This window comes from Drosophila elegans, unplaced genomic scaffold, assembly GCF_018152505.1.
Source record: "Drosophila elegans isolate 14027-0461.03 unplaced genomic scaffold, ASM1815250v1 contig_476, whole genome shotgun sequence".
Lineage (NCBI taxonomy): Eukaryota > Metazoa > Arthropoda > Insecta > Diptera > Drosophilidae > Drosophila > Drosophila elegans.
Genome location: NW_024545863.1, coordinates 16,498,796 through 16,521,757, shown reverse-complemented (window position 1 = coordinate 16,521,757; position 22,962 = coordinate 16,498,796). Strand labels below are relative to the sequence as shown.

The 22,962-nt window shown below is 40.5% G+C and overlaps 3 protein-coding genes across 3 annotated transcripts; 2 read left to right on the top strand and 1 right to left on the bottom strand.

Annotated features, from left to right (window-relative positions):
• The first annotated feature begins 395 nt into the window (after positions 1 to 395).
• LOC108135844 lies at positions 396 to 1,558 on the top strand. Its single transcript, XM_017256728.2, has one exon. The coding sequence runs from the start codon at positions 497 to 499 to the stop codon at positions 1,376 to 1,378; it is 882 nt and encodes a 293-aa protein (XP_017112217.1). The 5' UTR covers positions 396 to 496; the 3' UTR covers positions 1,379 to 1,558.
• On the bottom strand, positions 1,507 to 4,118 carry LOC108135843 (BRCA1-associated protein). The gene is made up of 5 exons (XM_017256727.2): positions 3,968 to 4,118; positions 3,516 to 3,888; positions 3,283 to 3,453; positions 2,119 to 2,910; positions 1,507 to 2,058 (listed from the first exon to the last, which is right to left on the bottom strand). Exons 1-5 carry the CDS (start codon positions 4,026 to 4,028, stop codon positions 1,764 to 1,766), a joined length of 1,692 nt encoding a protein of 563 aa, XP_017112216.1. The 5' UTR covers positions 4,029 to 4,118; the 3' UTR covers positions 1,507 to 1,763.
• Positions 4,119 to 4,482: 364 nt separating this feature from the next.
• LOC108135839 (45 kDa calcium-binding protein) lies at positions 4,483 to 22,030 on the top strand. Its single transcript, XM_017256723.2, has 4 exons — positions 4,483 to 4,701; positions 13,979 to 15,249; positions 20,863 to 21,547; positions 21,690 to 22,030. Exons 2-4 carry the CDS (start codon positions 14,705 to 14,707, stop codon positions 21,762 to 21,764), a joined length of 1,305 nt encoding a protein of 434 aa, XP_017112212.1. The 5' UTR covers positions 4,483 to 4,701; positions 13,979 to 14,704; the 3' UTR covers positions 21,765 to 22,030.
• Positions 22,031 to 22,962: the final 932 nt, after the last annotated feature.

Here is a 22,962-nt window from a genome sequence, read left to right as displayed (position 1 = left end):
ATAAAAATGCTAGTAAAGGCTTACCATTTAGAAATTATGGTTTTGATTTTTTTTTAATTGAACAACGATATCATATAGCTGTCATAAAAACACGACATGACTTTATTTTTTTTTATAAAAATAAAGCAAAATATAGAAGACATTTTCTATTTCTCAGTCTCTAAATAATTAAGTTATGTTTAATCGAAGATTACTATAAAGAGTATTTTTCCAATAATATTATTCGTTTGGGAATAGTTTGGTAAGATATGAGTTAAAAACACAAAAATACAATATACATATAAAGCACTTTAAAATAAATTTAAACTTTTGTAAGCGTTTGGAAATTTTCTGTTCTCTTCGATGCTTAATTTGAAATCTTTTATTTTGTCTCAGCAAGCTGTTACAAATTTCAGTAAAGGATCTGGAAAAGAACACTTTTAGTATCCGATTGAAACAAAAATATTAGATTCATTCAGTAATATATTTAATAATATATTTATTTAAGTACTTCAAGATGTTGGCCGGCTGTTCCGATGAGCTGCCCAATCCGCACAAGAACTGTCTGCACGAGATGCTGCAGGCGCTAATCTGCAACGACAACGATGTGAAGCGTTTGAATACGGAGCTGCGCAACATGAAACTGGAGTTGCAGGCGGAGTTGGACAGGATCAGCAAGGCGAACGTGAAGTGTGGCCACGAGAAGAAGGGCAAGGTGGTGTGCGAGAGTATGGAGGACATGACCAAGTTCGCCCAGCGGATCGGCAGCCTGGATGAGGTGAAGAGCCATTTCACCCAGCGGAGCGAGGAGATCAGAAAGCGACGGGACAACATCATAGTCTATGCCCGCCAGTGCCTCAATGCCTACAACGAGGAGAAGTGCAAGTTCAAGTCCTTCCACGAGAACACGGTGGACTACATTAAGCGAACGGCCACTCTTTCCCAGGATGCCGAGGTCATCAGAGGCTGCGAGAAGGATGTGTGTGACCTGCACAAGCGCTTCGTGCGGGAGGTGGCCAAGCTGAAGAGTTGCGAGGCACAACTGCTGCCTTTCTTCAAACTTCTCACGGAATCCGATCCAAAGGCCTACTGCGAGTGCTGCTGCTTCAAAGGATACGATTGGTTACCAATGGGCAAGAACTTGGAGGCGGTGGATGCGATGGCCGGCGAAATCAAGGAGCAGATGGGCGATGTCCTGGTCCGAGCCTTCGCCCAGCTGCACATTCATTCGCCGCAGGATCCGCGTGCCTTCATTGCCGCCTATCTGATGAACCTTGATCGCAACGAGCAGGATATGAAGGAGAAGCTTAATATCTTCCAGGCAGATCCGAAAGTTGACCTCCAGGAACTGTCCGATCCCACATTCCACTGCGAGGATACGTGTCCTCAACCGGAATAAGGCCTCAAATGGATCTTGTTTTAGTTAGCTGGACAAACGAGGTTGACTAATGACTAAACATTCATTATTTCATAGAGTTTAACTTAAAAATATTGCAAAATTAATCTTGACAAATCAAAAAATACACATTTCTTGACAAACTTTTAATTAATTGGAAATAAAAACGCAATACATTTCCGACATATGCTATTCAATTAGCTTAAGAGTAATAGTACACGTACACTAGGTATATTATATCCTTGGGTTTTTGCTTCACAAAGGAAATCACATATAGAGCTGTTATTAATCTTATATAATCGGTTTGCATAGCCCTTCAAAGTTGGGTAAACAATGCAGCTCGAAACAAAATACGTTTATGTGTGAATGGTATAGATGATAGGTGGATTCATTTCTTGCGACGATTGCCGCGCCTTGAATTTGGATCCGGCTCCTTGTCTCCGATGCCAGTGATGGAGGCGCCGGCCAGCTCCGAATTGGCCATCTTCTGCTGGTTGTCCAAGAAGAACATCACGTCGCGAAGCTGTTCCTTCAGATCGGTTACCTCGGCGTCATGATTGTGCTTGAACTCGTTGTACTGCTGCTCCAGGATCTTGTATTTGCCGTGCCATGAGCTCTGGTTGGTCTGCAGGGCCTTGGACAGCTCACGTTCCTCGTTCAGTTGCTTCTGCACCTCTTTTAGCCTAAAAGAGCAACATTTATATGATATTACGTACGAAATGCGAAATGGTCTCAATATTCACTTGGCTGTGTGCTGGGCCAGCTTGCGTTCCAGATTCACCTTCTCCTTCTGCATGGTCTGCTGGAGCTGCTGCAGCTCGGAGACCTCTGTCTTGGCCTCGCTGGCGTTCGTCTTGAAGCTCTGCCACTCCTGCTCCAGCCTCTCCATTCGCTCCTCGTAGTACTTGCGTTGTGTGTCCAGCTGGGAGGTCAGTAGGTAAGTGAACTCCATCTGCATGGAGTCAATCTTCTCCTCGCGCTCGTCTTTCTCGGTCTGCGAGGCCACTAGCTTGCCGTCGGACTTGTTCTGGAACAAGCGGTGCACAAAATTATCGCCGGCATAGTCCCAAACGCTCGAAGTGCCCAGTTGCATGGCGAAGGTATGGTTAGTGGCCCGGTAGTGGGCGGCAGCATGTCCTCCCTGGTAGCGACCGCAGCCGACATGGCCGCAGATTAGGCAGATCCACAGTGAATCGGTGCCCTCACACTCCATGCACACGGAATCCTCAACCAGCTCGGGGGTTTGGACATGGCGGCACACGGGGCACGTGGAATCGCCCCACTTCATCAAGCAGCTGGCGTGGAAAGCGTGGTTACACAATATGGTCAGTACTCCATCGACGCTCTCGTCCATGCGCTCCAGGCACACTGGACAGGTGGGCAGCTCAGTGTGTCCCATTGGCGGTGCTCCATGCTCGCTCCTCTCCACCGCCGAGACCCAGACCGCGTGGCACAGCGAGTCCGGCTCCAGGGAGTTGTAGGCAATTCCATTGTAAGATTTGTAGAACTCCAGAGCTGATTCATTCGAGCGGAATCTGAAAGGAATCAAATTTCATTTCATTTTAAAGATAGTTATCTATGTTAGCTCTGTGGAGTTATAGTTTTTTAAAATTGTGTTATTACATACTAGACCTCTAGACTTTAGAAAGCGTTACAGAAGCTAATTCAATTTAATTATGCTAAAACTTATTTAAAAGGTTATTTTCACATATCTAATAACCTTTTTAGATTAGTTGCCTTATTTTGCTATAAATTAAAAATTAAATAATATTTAATTTATGGCCATACAAATATAAACTTCTATCCACAGGTGCTTTTTTTCAATAATAGTTTCAAAATTCTACTTTTCATAACAAGTAAGCGTATTTTTAAGTGTCGGGATTAGGTTCCTCATGACTCAAACTTACTCCAGCAGCACCATGAATTGGTTGGGACTGCCATCGCGGACTATTTGGACGTGTTTGATCTCCGCATGGCAGGGAGCGATGAAGTTCAGCAGATCATGGCAGTTGAGAGTGGCTGGCACGGCCAGCAGGCAGAGCTGATTGGATGGAGCCTCCTTGATGGCCTTCCGTTCGCTGGGGGGATACAGGAACTACTGATTAATTTGGACACGGTAAAGAAGCATAAGCAAACCCACTTTTTCTTGTAGAGATGGATGAGGCCCTTGGTCACCTCGACGATGGGATTGCCGGAGAAGTAGCCGATCTCGTGTGGGAACTTGGAGGCGGTGGCCTGTGGGTTGCCCGCTTGGGTTTCATCGCCGCTCCGCGGAGTGGTTTCCCGGGAACTGCCAGCCGTGGGACTGTTGACGTGCTGCAGGGCCGCCGCCCAGTTCATCTTGCTGCCCTCCGTCTCCTGATCCTTTGGAGCACTCAACTCACGCGTCCAACGCTGGTTGGTGTAGGTTTCGATGGTGATGTCGCGGGCCAAGCGCAGTCCGCGATCGCGTTCCCGCTCCTTAAGCACTCGAGGATTGGTGGGATGTTCGGCGGACACGGCTCCCTCCGATTCTATTCAACAAAAAAAAATTAAATTATTCTAGTGAAATACACTTTCTTTGTCTGCTGCTGTCGCAGTAACTCAATTTACCTGCACTGGGCTCCAAATCCGTTTCGATCTTGATCACACACAACGAAATGTTTTCTAGCATTACATAGGCATATTTTTGTTAAATTTTTGTACCAAAAATAAGACAATAAACGATCAAAAAGTAATTTTCTGTTTTTTATGTGTGAGATGAGTTTGTTGTTTTTCTAAAAGAACTGGTTCGCGGGGAACGATAGATCTATCGAGCACTAGTTACCCTTAGCAATCGCCTATCGATAACGCTTACCAACACTGATTGTAACGTACCAGGATTTAAGTCCATCGAAATTCAAATATTCAATTTGTATTGCGGGCTTAGCTGCAGTAAAAACTTTAAGATTTATTATGACAGTAAAGGAAAGAATCATTCTTCCCTTTTATTTTGAAATAAAAACTTTAGTAAATAAAGTTGTATTGTTTTTAGCTTGCACAATAAGCAAAGTACTAACATACAACTTGACGGCTTGGCTGGCCACTTCGGTTTTGGCCACTTCGGCTCTGCTTGGCGAGTTGGCCAAAACAAAGCCAGTTCGTTGCTGCTGCTGCTGCGAATCGGTCGTGTTCGGTGAGCCAGACTTGCGACATCCGTTATTTGGGCCATAACAAAAACACGTTTACGAAACTTACGTCGTCATCTCGTTTTGGCCTGCGCGCGTAAACCAAGTCAAAAGCGAAGCAAAAAGCAAAAAGCGAAAAGCAGGGCCAAGAAACGGCAGCAAAACAAACCGAAAGCAAAAGTGAGTGCAATATAGGGGAGAGTTTTTAGTAACTTCTGTTGCTGTTGCTGCAGTAACCATGAACTGGACGTAATAAGCACAACAAATTGATAACCATCAGCTCGGCTGGCTAAAGTGGATTGTAATTGCAATTACCAAGATTGGACCACAAAATAAAAATGTTTAACCGCACACGCATGCAGTATTAAATGAGTGGCGGCGGCCGTAAAAATCGCCATCACAAGGAGTCATCCTATTGATTTTCGGCATTATTTATTAATTTGCTCGACAATAAAACTGCTTACAAAATTCGCAACTTTCCACAAACACACTCATATGCTAACAAACAAGTTCAGACATCGAAAATAACCGTGAATACATGGAGGAAAATTTAAGTGAATTATTGCAATTAATTTGGATTTGTTATATTTACAGTTATAGTTTTAATAAAGTATTTTCTTTCTTTTAATGAAATAAAAAATATTTACTAGCTAAAAGGTTAGCCAACTTATTTTGAAATGTAGAATATTACAAAATAAAGTGGAAAAACTTTTGTAGTTTTTTAAAATTTTTATTTTCCATATTGATTTAAAACACAAATGAGTTAACCTGATTTTGAGAAAATATAATAAAAAACTTATATAGATTTTTGTTTGCAGTCGTAATGGCTAGCTGATGTATTATAGCAGTCAATATCAGCTAAGCCTCAAAGTTGCAACATTCAATTTGCACCTTTTTGTATTATTTTTTGAAAACTATTTTTAGGGCACATATTTTTTTTTTGCGGTGCATGCGTGTGTGAGAACGTCAGCCCATTTCTGGTCTGCTGCTGACAGCTGCCAAGTGCCAGAAGCTTGTCGTCAACAAGTCTATCAAAAGCACGTTCGTCATTTTTGTTGCAGTCGCCCAGTCAGCAGGTGGCGCCTCCCACCGCCCACTCCACCACCCACCCACTTGTCTGACTATGTAATGTGTGCTAGTGTGTGTTGCTGTGTGACTGAGGACTGCTTTTGTGTTGGCCAATTTGAAGTTTGTTTGAAACTACATATATTGGTCGCTCCATCCTTGTCGCCCTCGCCGACATCCGTCCTTCTCTGGCGCTGAGCACTTTGCCATTTTCATTTGCATTTTCGCCATCCCGCTTTCCGCCGTCTAGCGAAAATCAATTGTTGTATGCAATAAACGTAAGACGAGCCAAGCGTTGCCAACCAGTTTTTGCAGCGGAGCCAAATTCCGTTTTTTCAGTTTACATAAACACTCGGCCTGAGTTGGAACTTTTCTTAAAAAAGTTTGGCAAAGCCACAGATTTTCCCGTTTTTGTTTAATTATGTGCATTGTAATGTTTACATTTAATTAAAATAGAAAGGTTATACAATTTTAAGCCAAGTTTTCTTATAACGAAGTTGATTTTTCTTTAAACGAAACAACTAAGGGTTTTTTGTTAAAACCTTATTTACAAATGCAAATGTCAACTAGTTTGAAAGTTTTGTTATGTTTTTTAATTTTATTGAAACAATTTGTAATTATTTTGTTTTACATGTATTAAGTATTGAATATTATTAAAAGTATTTGGGATTAATATTATTAAATGATAAAATAATAATAAGGCATAATGCATGTTGATCTTATGTACTCGCATTAATTGTTGACCTGCTTATAGCAAAAACCAATAAATTATAAATATTCGAAGCTTTTTTGTCTACAAATTTAATCCGTTTTGTCTGCTGTTTCTAGCTTAAATCAAGGCGTGGTTTACCACAGCTTTATGAAAAAATACATGAAATATATTGTATGTTCTTAATTTATTGATCTATTTTAAAAAGTAATCAGCATTTTAGTAAAAAAAGTTAGTGGCGCTTTAAGCAGCTTCTGAAGATGGAAGTTCAATAATTCAATTCAACCCTTTTAAAATGTTTGTAATTAAAGTGTAGGTACTGTGTTTATTTATTACAACAAAATCCAATCAATTATAAATACCCAACTGCTTTCTTTAAATTTCAGTAAGTTTCAGTAGGTGAATTTCCAGCTATTTGTGCACTTTTGTAGATTCAATGTGTTTAAGAATTTAAGAGCAGCAACAGGCGAAAGTGTTGTTTGCAAGAGTTTGCAACTTGATTTAAGGATTTCAAAAACGTGTAAAATGTAAAGCAGCAACTGAAAGCTTAGTTGACTTTAAAGCTGAGCTTCAGTTTACATTTCACACCTACCTCCGCCCACCGCCCACAAGTGACGTTGCTGCTGTTGCTTTATTCAAATTGAGTTGTTGTTTATTCATGCATTTGTTGCACTTCCCTACGGTTTATTGTTGGTCCAACACCAACGTCAGTGCACACACACTCTCACCCAGACTGTTGTATGTATATTCATATGCGGGGGGGGAGTCCCCTGATAAAACACCCCTCATTCACCCACCCCCCACCCATCGTCACCCACCGTTTCCCAGGCCTGACATTTCTAGCTCGACTCAAGTGTCTGTTACGCTTAAATGTCGGCTTACAGCTACAGTTGCCGTTGAAATTACAAACACGTGTATATGTATATGTGTTGACATGTGGCATTTTGTATATGTATATGCATAAGCAGTTTATTTGTCTGTGTGGCCTGTTGGCTTGAAGTGCACTTTCACTTTTTATACAGCCGTAAACAAAAACTGGCAAAACGACAATCGTAACCCGTCTCTTTCTTTCTTTCTTAACTACCTATCTCTTTCTCAAACTACTTTTCTAGCTCTATCCTTTTCTATCTCTCCCTCTATTCCCACCTCTTTCGGACTTAACGAAACGTTGCAATTGCCGAAAAGTTTTTTTGGTTGTGCTAAAATGCAAGTGGTTAAGGTAATCGCGTTTAAGTGCCAATTTCAAGCAATGTAACCCAAACTGCCAGCCAGCAGTTCGAGAACGAAACACATTATAATTAGAAACGAATTTGGTGCCAATCAATATTATGTAGCATAGGGGATGAGAGGGGGAAAAACCATGAAAATCATATTACGCATACGTCGTGTTGTACCAATTTGGACCTTTCTCTGTGCTGGCAGCCTATTGTATTGAAGGGAAAATGTGTTTTTCATGTATTGCTGATACACATTCAGGTTTAGCCTAATCAAATTGCAATTAAACATAGGTTAGCTCCGGAAAAAAGAAGGCAGGGGCAAACGTAAAATAATAAATACGGTTGGGTGGTAATCTAATTAGTTTGTGGTGTAAGCTGGACATCTGGTGGTTTGCTTGGATTAGCTTAGCTAATCCACTTTGCAGTAATTATCTAAGAAGTAAGGCAATCTGTTTTCAGAATTCATTTCTATTTACGCAAAGTGTCCGAGTTGATTGATTTGGTTGTGTTAGGGAAACTTATCTTCTAAGCTATGCAGTTGGGTTTTTTTTTTTGTCGAACTTAAGCCATCCATCAGTGTCAGAAAATTTGGGGTGCCGAAAGCAAAGAATAAGGTTGATCAACGTTTAATTATATATTTAGTAGAGAATTCTCTTAGTAAGAATTCTCTTTATATAGTAATATAATCTTTGCTAAAAAACCATAATTGGAAAAAAAAAATCGTACAGCTTTATTTCCAAATCCAAGCCAAAAAAGTAAGGGAATAGTTACGAAAAGCGAACGAAAGAAAGGACAATCAATTCAATAATCCCAACAGCAATCAATATGCAGTTCAGACTTCAATTTCCATTTCGCATTTTTCCCCAAATTGGTTGAGTTCAGATCCAATCTCGTTTTCATCCTCTCTCCAGCCAGAGAACACCTAATAAAAGCTTATTTACATATGAATGCCATGTCGGTACTCGGAATCCGGTGTGTAAATTGTGCAAAAATGCGAGATGAACTTCTTTCGGGTCGTCGGATGGCCTGGGAACCGGTGGTGAATCCACCACCTGACATCTGACTGACGGGGTGTGGAGATGTGTGGAGGACTGTGACATCCAGGACGACGACTGCCAATGTCCTGGCCCCAAATGTCGGATGTTTTGTGTGCGTGGCACTCATTTTTTTTTTTGTGCTCGGGTCGAGGCCTTTGCAATCAAGTGCATCCCAAGTTTTGTTGTGCACTTTGCTGGGTCAGGCATTGCTCATTCCCCAGCTCCCAACTTGCCTTCCTGTCCAGCGGAATTGCTGTGCTGATGGTGATGATGCCACCTGCTGCTTTGTCACTTAAAGTTCCCTGCATTGCAGCGACCTCGTTGCGTATACGCCATGTATGCCCTGCAAAACTAACAAGCGTGGTTTTAATTGCCGCTTTTTGAATGCGGAATAACTAAAAAAAATTCGTTACAAAAATATCTCTCTTGTTACACCATTTAAAAAGGTGAAAAAAATAGTATGGTTGCTTGTATTATTAAGGGGAAAATACAAAAATAGTTCTCGTTCTATTTGTTACTTTGTTATTGCTATCAAATTCATGAATTCTTGAACACATGAAATAAAAATAACACATTTTTATGCGATACAGACGATTGCATGAAATAATATAAGTAAATATACTAGACGTGTAAAATGAAGTTCTAAGTTAGTTGTCTGTGCCTCACCATTTCATGCCTTTGTTCTGAATTCAAAGTCAACTTTCGTGTGTAAGCGAATACATAAAATTTAAAACATTATTAAATACCATAACAAGCATTAATTCTTATAAATACAAAATTTTATCTGTCATGGTTTAAAAATTTAGTTTGTGTATATTCAGAATAAGGAAAATTGCATATAATTATTATTAAATAACTTTCAAATGGAAAAAGAGTATTTATAGCTCGTCTTGGCCATACACGTTACCCATCTTTTCATCTCTCTTCTGGGTATTTGCATTGGCAGTGCGCTTTTTCGGCATTTTCATTCTCTACAAACAACACACAAATCAACTTATTTGTCTGTTGCCTGCACTTTTTCCCTCGCTTCCCATTTGGTTGTTGGTGTTGGCCGACTGTTGCAGGTTGTTTGCTTGGCACTGATTGAGTGCAGTTTTCGCATACATCAACTGGCAGCCGGCGCACACAAGGCCAGCTTTGACTTTGGCCAGAAGAAGAGTTGATTATGGCCACAAAACAAAAAAAAAAAGGATTACACCCAAAGAAACATATTCAACATGAGTAGATTCGACCAAAGCCAAACATAAATGGCAGTTTATGGCAAGGAAAATAATTCGAGAGGTCTTTAAATTATGACCAGCATGGGGATTATCCCTAATCCCAAAACGGGAAAACCTCTTTTGCTAATTGGAATAAATGTTGGCCTCAATGAGTTCATGCTGCTTGAACTCGAGTTCATTAAAAAGTTAAATTAAATCTATCAGCTGTTGCCCCTTTTCCTTTCGGTGTTTGTCTATTATAATCCTTTTCAACATCAACATCATTATTATCATCGCCATCAGTGCTCATCAAATCGTTTCCAGTTTTAATTGAAATGTCAGAGTCTCGAAAATTGTTATGGGCAAAAAATAGAAACGGATTTTCCTATGCATATTTTATGGAATTTTGCCATTTTGTGGTCTTGTTTTTGCCGTTTCCATGGTTTCTGCCATATTGCCCGTCGGGTTTTTGCCTAGTTTTTAGTGATTTTGTTGATGTTCAATTAGGAATAGAAATAGAAACGAGCTAAATAGACAGTTAGTTTCATATGCAGATAGTCAGTGCGAGTTATTTATAATTTGCTGGTCGTTTTTGATTATTCATTTCTGAATTGAAAGGATTGATAATTCAATACATTTTCAATTGTGCTCGGGCAATAAATGATGTCTATTTTGATAATGAATTGTTTATCTCAAAAAGAAGCAGGCTCAAATTTCTTAGTTTAATCCTAGGATATGTATTAATTTTGTCCAAGATATTTTTTTTATTTAAAGACATTATGGTTTTGGTATATATGCGGTGTAATTATTAATTATTATTATCTGTTTAATATAATTGAACTCAAGTATGCAAATAAGCGAGTTTAGTTTGTCAAGCGTTTCTTATTTAAGTTTTTTTTTAAAAAACTTGACTTGTTTTTGTTACGCTCTATTACTTTTATGTAGTTCTAGTTCGTAGTTGTATACTAAGCTTAAATTTAAACAACCTTTTACAATCAACTTCAGCTCCTTAAGGATTGAAGTGCAGCAAGAGCCCCTTCAGAGAATTAACTGCACACCCAGTCGATTCCCTTCCAGATTAGCCACCTCCCTTCGTCATCGCTCAAACATTCTTGAACTAAGAGTATTTAAGTTATCTTTGTGCCGCTGCCAACTGCATTTCTCTTGGCGCAAACAAACATTCCCCATCAAAGTGTTATGCCTTAACTGTGCTCGATATCTCCCATCGCAACCGGCCAATCATCCATCCTGCCCCGCACCATCCTTCATCCTGAACATATCCATCAGTGGCTGAGCAAACATTTAATCATCGTCATCGTTATCATCGATTTGTAATGGTCGCCGGGAAGTGAGGGAATCGGGGAGTTCCCCTTCGCTTGCTCCCATGTCGACGGCGCAGCTTTGGCCAAATCAAATCTTTAAACTTGTGCAGCCATCCAGCGCTTATCGCTGAGCTCTCAGCCCAGACCTTCCTTCCCCTGCAACATTTTGTGGCACTTGTCTGGCAATAGTTTCGCAATAAAATTGAACGCATTTTTTTAACTCCCATTTCTCCACTTTCGTTCTACGCGTTTTTTTGCCACTGCACTTTTTGCTACATCATCGATTTTTATTGAAATTGACACTATCTTGAGGATTAAGGGGTGCCTTGAAGTGGGGGCGTTCAGGATGAATACTTCTAACAATCTCATTGCGAGGGACACTTATAATGAACAGTAACTGAAGCAGATCCACTTTGCTTCTTTGGATGTGGAAAAGGGAAATGGAAAATGAAAAATGGAAAATGGGCAGGCAAGTGGAAAGTTCTTATAAAGTTGCTAATTGGATTTGATTTCCCGATATGAACGTAAATTTGATTAAAAAATCTTCCTAGCCGGTTGCTCTACCATTTGTCTCTGCCTTTTTCTCTTTCCCTGGTCGATTTTCATTAAGGTTGCACAGAAATTTCATAAAAAATTTATTACCAACTTTTTTTGCCATCTCTTTTTTATGTCTCCCTCTCTCTCTCTCACACACTTACTTCTCATATGCCATCTGTTTGGGAGTGCGGACAAGCTAATAACCAACAAAAGTTCGCAGAGACAAAAAACAAGGTTGCAGCTCAAAAGGGAGAAACACAAGCAAATGCCAACGAGAAGCAGTTAATAAAAAACAGAAAAGCGAATATAAAGAAATGAAACGGACAAACAGTAAAAGTGGCAACAACGAATGGCCAAATGTAGCTGGCCAACTCAAGACAATAGTAGCGAAGCGATGAATGAAACATCTGCGACTCGCTTTTGGGTTTCTGAGTGTTTTAATGAATGTAAGCCAGTGTATTTACACTTAAACCTAAATGATGATAAAATATTCTTGTTTATTAACTTTTTAAGGAATTTTAAGGAAGCAAGAGTAAGAAAAAACTAAAATTTTAAAATTTTTGGATTTATATTTGGTTTTTAAGGGAATGTCAGTGATTGATTTATTTTTGATATTTGCACTACAATGTTAGATCCCAAATACTCACAAAGTAGAGGGGAAATAAATAAACAGTTCTGCTTTAGGTTGCAAAGTTTAAAGTTTAAAAAATGCTTTCAATAACTATGTAGCTAGCAGTTATAAGAACCTTTTGAGATACATTTCTTTAATTCGTAGTAAGATTCAAAGAAACTCAAAAGCGCTCATATAAAAAATATTATTTTTTCAAGTGCAGAGTGGGTTTTAAAAGACTCTCAACTGGTTTTCTGTTGGCCAATAAAAGACAGCAACAAGATTGGGCCAAAGACAAGCGCACCCATCGAAACGACAGCAAAAGTAAACGACGCGAGACAATAGCGTTAAAAAGTGTGGCAACAGACCAACATCCCAGGACCAACAACAACAAAAAGAACAAAAACAACAACAAGTGAGATAATAAAATTCAAACCAATATACGGACCATGAACACATGTGCAGGATATTCAGAAACACAAATTGAGTCAGTAAGTCAAATCGAATTGAATATAAGTGAAGAGGCGTACGAGTTTCCATCGACGAGTGTGAATTCTGTTGTCTGTGAACAAGTAAGCAGTTGGTGAATGGGATATGGCATATAGCATAAATATCTGATTAAATTACTCTTACAACGGAAAATCGGTAGGCAAATGTTGACAATCAGTTCCGATTTCCATGGATTACAGTTCAGTGGGTGTTTTTTTTTTTTCATAAAAGATGGATAGGTCTGCGTAAATATTAAATTGTAAAGTAAAGCAAGAACGCTGTGGATGCTGTGAAATATAATAACAATAATAAATAATTTACGCTTGGCAAATATATATATTATTTAATCTTAAATACATGAGTATCTGACCCTTATTCTTAGTTACACCTTTCAGCTGTAGTTCATTAAATCTGTCACGAGTTCGGATTACTGCTCCCACCATTCAAATCTGTTTATGTAGCCACTGTAATGACGGGCAACATGGAAAACTTTATGTCTGTGCTTTTAAAATTAACTACCCGTATCTTGGCCTATGCTGCCTCGAACTCATCTCATCTGAACTCTCATCTCATCTGATCTCATTTACGACTTCTGTTTTAGTACTTTCTATTATGTAAGTCATTAGGCTGGCCCCATTTTATGGCCGAGCCCTGTACCCCGCCCTGTTCAGAAATCCCTCTACTTCAATAATGAGAACGAAGCGAAATTTATGGGACTTTCTAATTCGCTCGTTGGCGGCTTAATGGCGCCACCCCCTTTCCAGGTTCCTTTGAGTGAGTAAAAAGATTTTGCAATGGCTAATTAATAACTTTGGAAGATAAATGCGTTGGCTGAATGGGGGAAATTCTCGACTGGAAAACATAAATTCTTGACTAAAGTGGGATCTTTAAAAAGAGGAAAATATTCGCACTTAGCTTAGATTCAAAAAATGGCTACGTGCCTGTCTGCTAATAAAATGTTAAAAGTTGTAATAAAGTTAAGCTGAAAACTTAGCCTAGCTTTAAATTATTAAAGTAATTTTCTTTAGTTAAAGTTATATTTGATTTAGTTTTTAAAGTACTGTATAATAAAACCATACAGCGTTTTAACTCTTTAACAGCGTTCTTAACTCTTTAGAATTTGATAAAACTTTAAATGCGATTGCATTCAATGTTCTCTGACTTTGTCACAATAAATTTCGAGAACCATTGACCCGAATTCGCAATGAGAAACGATTTCCTTAACTTTGCTCATGCTAAATCCATTTCCTCTTCTTCCCTTCTGCTTCACAGACTCATCGCCATCGCCATCAGCATTATCAGCGCACATAATGGAAATGGCGCCCCTAACAATCATGTAAAATTGGTGTAAAATGCAGACAAGATGGAGCCCCCGGAATGAAAGGAAATGGGAATCGTGCGAAAGGCAATAACACATCAAATTGGTATTAGAAGTTGTTACTCTGACGCCCCGTTCTAACTATATATAAAAATAAAAGGGGCGGCAGCTGGGCGTGGCCATAGTGATACAAATTGGACGAGAAGCAGGACCAGACGCAGGACCATCAACCGCTGCGAGCCCACATCGTTGGCAGCCTGTCGCTGGTTGCAACATAAAAGTCAATTAATGTACAATTACAACAACACCATACCAGCAACAGGAGAAGTTGGCCAGTAGCCTGGAGAAGGCAAAGAAAGTGGGAGGAGAAATTACTGCAAATTACACGCAACGTGTCCTGAAAGCTGCGGTCCAAGTTGGAGCAGGATCCGGAAGCCGCCGAGTGGACCGAGGAGGAGGAGGAGGAGGAGGAGGAGGAGGAGTCGGTGTACCAGAATCTAGAGCTGGTACCATCGGTGCCACCGCCACCGCCACCCCGTTGCCATTACCATCACCATCAACGCCATCAGCCATTGGCACTGGCACTGCCACTCCACTGCCGTCTATTGTCCAGTGGTGGCAGCGACAACAACAACGATAGCGAAAGCGAAAAGGACGACGAGAGCGGCGGCGGCAACAAAATGACTTTCGTTAACAAGCTGAGCAAAAGCTTCCGCTGGCTGCGCTGCTCGACATTGTGCGCAATTTTGTTTTATATGTTCTTCATTGGCCTGATCCTGCACAGCACCAGCCACAAGCTGCAACAGCAGCTGAAGGAGCAGGCCAGCAGCAGTAGTAGCAGCAGTAGTAGCAGCAGCATTAGCAGCAGCAGCAGCAGCAGTAGCAGCAGCAGCAGTAGCAGTAGCACGCAGCCAGAGGCAAAAATGGCGCCCAACGTGGGGCATAATGGCGCCCAACGCAGGCAGAATTCGCTGCCGGAACTGGAGCAGCAACAAAAACACCAGGAAAAGCTGAGGTCTCAGCCTGTGGCAAACAATTTGGATTTGGGGATGGAGTCTCCTCATTTACAGCCACCGCCACATCCACATTCACATCTAGCCCACCCACAAAAAGTGCAAAGTGCGGCTGGCAGCAATGCCAGCAAATCCCCTAACCAGCCAGAAACTGTTATTTTAGCGGCCAGCAATGTGAATGAGAAGCAAATACTGGCAAAAGCTTTCAAACGGTAAGTTTTGCCGGGCGCCTGAGTTATGGCCTTGGGTTCTGGGCCTCGGTTTGTTCGGTTGATAATTTGGCACTAGTTCGGTGGCTTCTTTATTGTTGCGCACAACGATGTTGCCTGCGGCTTTCATCGCCCCTTTCAGTGCCCTCCCATAACTCTCTGTGTAGGACAAATTGTAAAAATTAGTGGCAATAGCAACAGCAGCTGGAATTGATGAATGTTGTTCTATCGCAGGCAAGAGAGCACAAGGTTAGGTGGGTCGGATTGGATCAATAAGGGCACGGACACGGACTCGGACTTAAATTTGTTGACTGCTATGCTTTTGATTTGTTTCGAGCAATCAGTATAATAGAATTACAAGCTTTCCGCACTGCCAAGATAATAAACATTGATTTGAACCTTGGGTTGCTCAAAGCAAGAAATATTACATTAAAGTGCGTCAACAGGAATGTGAGAAAGGTTTACCAACTCAAGGGAATCGGCAGAATCAGGAATCAGGACTTAAATATTTTCCCCAATAAATAAATAAATACAACATTTAAATAACCCTTTCCAGTCTCCTGCCCTTTTCGTAATTGGTAAGCCGGAAGCCCTTCCGATTTCCAACCTCCTGACTTGCACTATTACCCTAATTACTTAAACAAGGTATATAAAACGTTCTCAGCTCTTGCACAAGCGATTAGGCAATTGCCCAATTACTTGACTTCACTAGAGGTCGTAATAGATTAGTTGATGCTTGCAAGTGTTGGGGCAAGAGGTGGTCAGACGGAAACTCAAAAGTTTCCAGTCATGGACCTGGTCATGGCTGAAATTGCAATTTGATGCTCTGGGGTTTTTGGGGGTAATCAAGCAGTCAGAATGCCAGAAAATTTTTCAACCAAAAACAAAAATGGCAACATGAAAATAAAACTTGAGGTGTTGAAAAGAATTTGAAATAAAGTAAATTTGGGCCGAATAGCAGAGAGAAATCAAACTGTCACTGCAATTTCATATTTATTCGACTTCCTCCTTTGCTCGACTCAAAACTTTTGGCCTCCTTTAAGGCCAGTAAAAGCAGTCAAAGTTGCGGTTGGTAAACTTTAAACGTATTTTTCGCAAAACTCAGTTCAATTCAATAAATAATAAAGCAGAAAGGCATATCCTTGCTGTTCGGATTTTCCGATTTGCTGATGTCTGACTGTGACCTCGAGCATTTTAGCTCTTCTAGGATTATAAATGCCGACCAAGATATCCTGTTTACCTTTGCTACAAATGAGAATATATGTTAGTTCAATTAAGTTTGCAGGAAAGCGAAATGTATATTTTATGGGATATTGATTGTGAAATGGAGAAACTCGCACACTCTGAATGGGTCAATTAAATATCATTCTTGGGTATAGCAATTTATATAAATGGAATTGTCTTTAAATTATATAATTTATTTAATGGCTTAAACTATTTGTGAAACGTCTATCCTCCCATTTATACAACCGACCATGTGACAACACATAATTGCCAGGTTGTGTTCAACGTCATTCTAAATGTCAATAAGACCACTCATTATCCTTCCATATTGCTGATCTTTTTAAAGCCCGACATTCAATACAGCCTTCAGGCTAGGCTCTTATGTGCTCCGACGTTTTCGCCTCATCGCATTTCTGTTTGGCTTAAGGCCATGGGAAATGCCCCGCCTTTCAGCTCCTCCTGTAACGACCTTCGGCACTTATGATAACCAGTTAAAACCCCCAAAGGCAGCCATTAGAAATCTGTCCATCAGCCAAGCAGTGGCTGTGTATAGTGGTTTTCATTAAATATAAACACGGGAGGGCTTAAAGCAAATACGAGTCAGAGGACCCGACACCAAAGTTTTTCAAACTTCGTGAGGCAGTTGGTCAGTGGGAACCTCCAGGGTATTTCACTTTGCAGGGCAGCCAGGAATTCGGGGATGAACGCAGTTACTGCTCGCACCAATACGAGTTGGTATTTGCTCACAGATAAATAGCTGCATTTGTTTGTAGCCGCACATATTTGCACAGCTTTTATTAATATTTGATGAAGGAAAACATTTAAAACCATCGACACCCGAGGGAGCAGGAATTTATTCGAATTTTCACTCAGACGAAACTAAAATTATTTGCATAGTATTTGTTGCGCCGCATATTTGCAATTTATTTAAGCCAGGCCAGAATAGCAGCCGATATATTGGATAACGAACGATTTTCGGGCAATCGAGCTTGAATCAAATTTAAATTCTTGCAAACAGCAATTAAAGAGCAACAGGGGCTTTCAGTATTCAGTGTTCAGTGTTCAGTGTTCATTGTTTGGCGAATGTTTGGATCTTTAAGGCCCCTTGGGGGTAATGTGAGTTATGTGGAGATTTCCACTTGTCGCCTTCGCATTAAACTGCAATTAAACTGACCAGAAAATGTTGTGATAATTGCGTTTCTGCCTGAAATTAATAGCCATCATTTTGCGGAAGGCCCAGCCCCTATGACCTTTCGACCCCGTGACCACACCCCCCTCGTATCCGTATGTAAATTCCATTTTAATAATGCGGTTGACAGTGGGCGTGAGATTCAGCGCTGGTTCGTCCTTTCGTCCTTTCGTGCGTGTCCCGTGTCCTGTTCATTTTTAGAAGCAATTAAATTTTATCTGCAACTGTCGCCTCATCGGGCCGTTGAAAGGGACATTGTTATAAATTTTAATTGCCGAGCGTAGCGCTATCTGCCGATCCCGTTCCCTTTGGAGGCAGCCAAATGCCACATGCCATCGACAGTTGGCAGTTTTGCAGTTCCAATCTCATTCCCCATGCATGACCGAATCGACCAGTGAGGCGGGCTAATGTCCCGGTTCTCTGTTTCGTGCCCGTGTCCTGGCTGACTTTTGCATCCAATTAGGCCTGCATGCGGCACCCGCAGCTTGCCACGCCCATGCCTCGCCCCACGCCCCACACCCTACGCCCCCCTCATTGATTGGGCGTTGTGATAAAATTGCACTCTTCCTTTTCCCATCGTTGTCTCTCTCGTTGCGAGCGCACCAAAGTATGCAATAAACTTTGGACAAAAGTTTGCGAGCAAAACGCGGAAAACTTTTTTCGCCCCGAGTTTTCTATTGTTGTTAGTGCGCTTCAAAAACTGTGTAGTGCGGTAATGTGATTTATGTTTTTTTTTGTTTGAAAAGTTAACACCTTACAACTTATACTGACTTGCAGAAAAGACTTATTTTACACTCACTAATGAGGTTTAAACTTTTTAATACTATTTTATTCAATAAATAGACTACCGTGAATGGGTTCATAATAAAAAAAAACTAGGTTTTCATTTCCATACACATACATTTTTGTAAGTCAATGAAATGTTGTCGTATAATATAAAATAATGTAAGCGCTAAGATCAATAATATATAACTACTATTTAACACGTATAATAACAATCGGGGTGAAAGCTTGTGAGCATTCTAAAATAGAGCGACTGCTGTTATTTATTTTTTAAAATTATAACTTATGAATTACTTTTGAAAGTATCAAGGGCATAAAACAAGTGTTATATAACCATAAATGAAAAGAACAATTGTAGGTCAGTAATTACTTCAATTCAATTGACACCTTAGAAAGTACAATTCAAAACAAATGTCATAAAAAACAGTCCATTTCTTTGGTTAGGACTTTAAACTTAAAATATTTTTAGTTCAGAGATATTTTATTAAAAGATACAAAGTCATTTTACCGATTGTCCCGAAGTATTAAAACTTGCAGTTGAAAGTCAAAAGGCCTAGACTAAACAGTTGGCATCAAGTTTGAAGTAATCCCATTAAATTTCCAACAGTTTAGTTTCACTTCTGCCAGCGGACCTCAAGAGGCCCGCAAGCGAGACAGCAAATCAGAGAGAGAGGGAATAGGGAGAATGACTGGTGTATATGCAATCAAATAATAGTTTTATACACCACCTTTCTGTCGGCCAAATCCTTAGACAGAGCACCCCAAAAACGAGCTGCAGGAATCACGGCGGTGGCAGTAGCAATTGGCCAACTTCAGTGGAACCGCAGGCTTATGCAAAATGCACTTTACGCTTTCTAACAAATCCTCAACCCGCTGCCGTTGCAAACGGCTTTTTTAACCGTATACTTCCCCTTTTCGGTTCGTTTTCAAAGCCTCAATGGCTGGAATGTACGAATGGAAAAGTGGTTCCTACTCCACATTTTTTGAGAGTCAATTTCTTGCACGTACAAGACGCCAAAGGAAGAAACGCAAAGCTTGAAAACTTTGTTTTTATATTCGAGGACTTAACCGGCTGCCCCCGCTTCATCTCTTTGATCCTATTTGGCAAAAGAAAAAAAATACAAAAATACAAAAATACTTGGAGAACGACCGCAAACGTTTCCCATATACATTTCAGCCAAACTGGAGAGCTGGAACAGGACGTGACCAAAAGCAAAGTTGCTCCTCGCCAAAACGAAGAGGCAACTTGAAACCGTTTTAGTTGCAACTTTATTTATTTATCAACTATATGCTAATGAAAGCATTGCCCCGGCTTCAGCTTCTTCTTCTTCTTCTTCCGCTGCTACTGCCACTTCCGTTTCCGCCGTGTCCCCTCATACCCGTATAGCATTATACATATAGATATGTATGTATGTATGTATGTTGTACAAACAAACACAATTGCAGGCACAAACAATAGGTCCCTGCTCCTCTGCCATCCGCTGATTATTCCAGTGGTTTGTCGTCCTCGCCCTGTCACGCCCACATCTCCACCGGCCCCCATTCACGTCCGAAGTCCCCAATAAGCAGCTTTAATATCTGACACCTGTTCTGGGCATTCGCACTTCATTGCCAGGTGAATGTGGACACTTAGAAAAATATTCTTTTGTATTCAAGTAAATTAGAAGCATAAGTTATCAATTTTCAATTTTATTATTGAACAGGGACTTATTTTATGAATTTTAGGGGAATTAAGATCAAACTTAATGTTAATTTTTTATTTTTTTAATTTTTTATAACTTATACTTATAACTTAAAACTTATATATTAATACGCTAGTCACAATTTTTAATGCAAAAAACTACCAAAATCTGGAAAGCACTTTTAATTTAATAAAAAAAATATTAATCCAGTTTTAACTTCTTATTTGAAACAAATGTGTTAAATGGTAAGAACAAGAATTTTTCTCATTATAAATCACCTAATGTATTTTCTTATAACTTATATATGGTAAAAAATACATTGTTTTATTTATATAGACCGTTTTTCAAGTGCAAAAGGAGCCTGCGGGTTTGGGAAATCATCAGACAGCTGTCATATGCAGCATTTGGTGGCACCACTTCTCTGTGGTGAGTCAGATGTAGATGGCTGGGGATTCGGGTAAGATGTGCGGCACGGACGAGGACGAGACAAGTATGCAACAGGGAATTTGTGCCAACTGCCAAGTGGGCCAGTCCGTTGCTGTTAATGTATAATGTACATTTGATTGGGCTGCCGTAACTTACTTACTTTCGGAATTATTCAGCAAATGTTTTCGGTTATTTACTCAATTCAGAGACATTTTCAAGGGTCTTTAAAGCATTTTCAAGTGAAAAAATGTATTACCCAATGATTTATTGTTAGGTAAAATTATTTATTATTAATTAATTCTACCATTTCAGGGCCGATCGCAGTCGCGATGGCATTCTGTCCATTCAGGAGATGGGCCAGTACATCAACCGCCGAATCGTAGAGCACATTGATGAGGCAATCATGAACAATGCCCGCGAATTCCGACGCGTGGACATTGGACCCGCCGACGGGCTGATCACCTGGGATGAGTACCACCGATTCTTCCTAAGGGAGCACGGCATGACGGAGGCGGACATCGATGAGCACGACGAGATCCGCCACACGGCACTGAATCGACGGGCCAGGGAGGACATGATGAGGGACAAGGCCCGTTGGTCGGAGGCCGCTCGAACCGATCTATTCACGCTGACCATCGATGAGTATTTGAGTTTCCGTCATCCAGAGTCCAGTGTGTCCAACCTTTTGGAGCTGGTGGATGATCTGCTGCGCCAGTTCGATCAGGATGGTGATGATCAGCTCACGCTGGAGGAGTTTTCCGATCTGAATGTGGACGATGACGACGACCTGATGCGCAAGTCGTTAATATCCAAAACTCTGGTCGAGCGACGTGAGGAGTTCAAGCGAATAATCGACAAGAACCACGATGGCAAGGCGGATCGGGGGGAGCTCTTGAACTATGTGAATCCCAAGACCCCAAGGTATGCTCTCCAAGAGGCAGCCACTTTGTTCAGCCTGTGCGACGAGAACAAGGACGAACTTCTGACGCTTAAGGAGGTGAGGTCCTGAAACTATAACTATAAATGAAACTATAAAAAATTTAAAAGATTTTAACAAACTTTTTATATATTAATGAGACTTTTCTTAAAATTATTTTACTAATATAATTTTTGTTAAAATTTTTTTTGTATGCCCACAGATGACAGACCATGCTGAGATATTTCTGCAATCCAAGATGATCGACACGGCAAACAGTTTTCACACAGAATTCTAATTTTTTTCTTCACCATCACTACCCCAACCCCTTTGAGCATTTATAGTGATATTAATTTGTAAGTTCTTGCACCTAAAATAGCTAATCTAGCAGCAAAGCGTGTTTTTGTTAATACTTTTCATGAACCACCATGATCAAATGTAAAGCATGAAAAAAGAAAATCATTTCCTGTGTGATTTTTCAATAATTAACTTTTAAGAATGCAAAGCAAACCACATTTGACACAAATACTCCAAATAAATATACGTAATTGTATGGAACTTGAAGTGTGCGTTTTCCTGGGATTAAATCCGTACACCTACGCATTAATTTAGCTTCTCATATCGGCTCTCTTATCTCTGATTACAAATGAGGTGCCCTTTTAACAAAGTATGAAATTAAATTTAAGCCGCCTTCGAAATCCCCTCAAGGGCATCTTTCATCTGAGCTGACAAATCACTCCACATTAAGGATAAGTCCGTGTTCAATTTGTTTGTTTCGTACTGCCTTTGCTGTTTCTCGGGCAAGGCAGTGGGCGAATGATAAATAAGTGTCACTTGAAAAAATTTCCAAGCAATCCTGTCGCCCCTGTCTGCCAAAGGCTGATGAATATCCTTGAGAGGGAATTTTACAAGCAATTGACTTTCTGATGGGTGTTAATGCCTCTCTAATCCCTCGCTTACCCATCCAGTCAGGCTGGGAGAATCATTTAAAATGTACGGGGAATAGTGATGGATTAGTTGTACTGAGCTACGAACAGGAGCATCAGCAGGATGTACTTGGCTACGTGACGTGTGTGTGCCGGTGCAGAATTCCGTTCGGATAACGTTACGGGAATAATAATCCCCAGTACAAGTCGCATCTTATCAGAGACAGACACGCCAGCAGATGGGGCCAAGTGGACTGGGGGATTCCCAGCCAGCTACCGAAAATACAACGTGCAGTGGGTAATTGAATCTAATTGTTCGGAAGCACAGATAATGAGCACGTAAAACGCAAGGACCAAACAAGGGAGGCAAGGACACGTCTGTGGAAACTGAATCTTGGAGGGGTAAATGGAGCGAGATTCGATTTCTCCGACATCAAGTAAATAAGCAAACACATCAATTCGGTTAATAAGATACATATGTAGGACATGCCAAAAGGACGATGCATATTAAATGAGTTACGGCAAGGAGATAAGAATGGTGTGGGTTGTTCTTGATATATGGGAATGGGA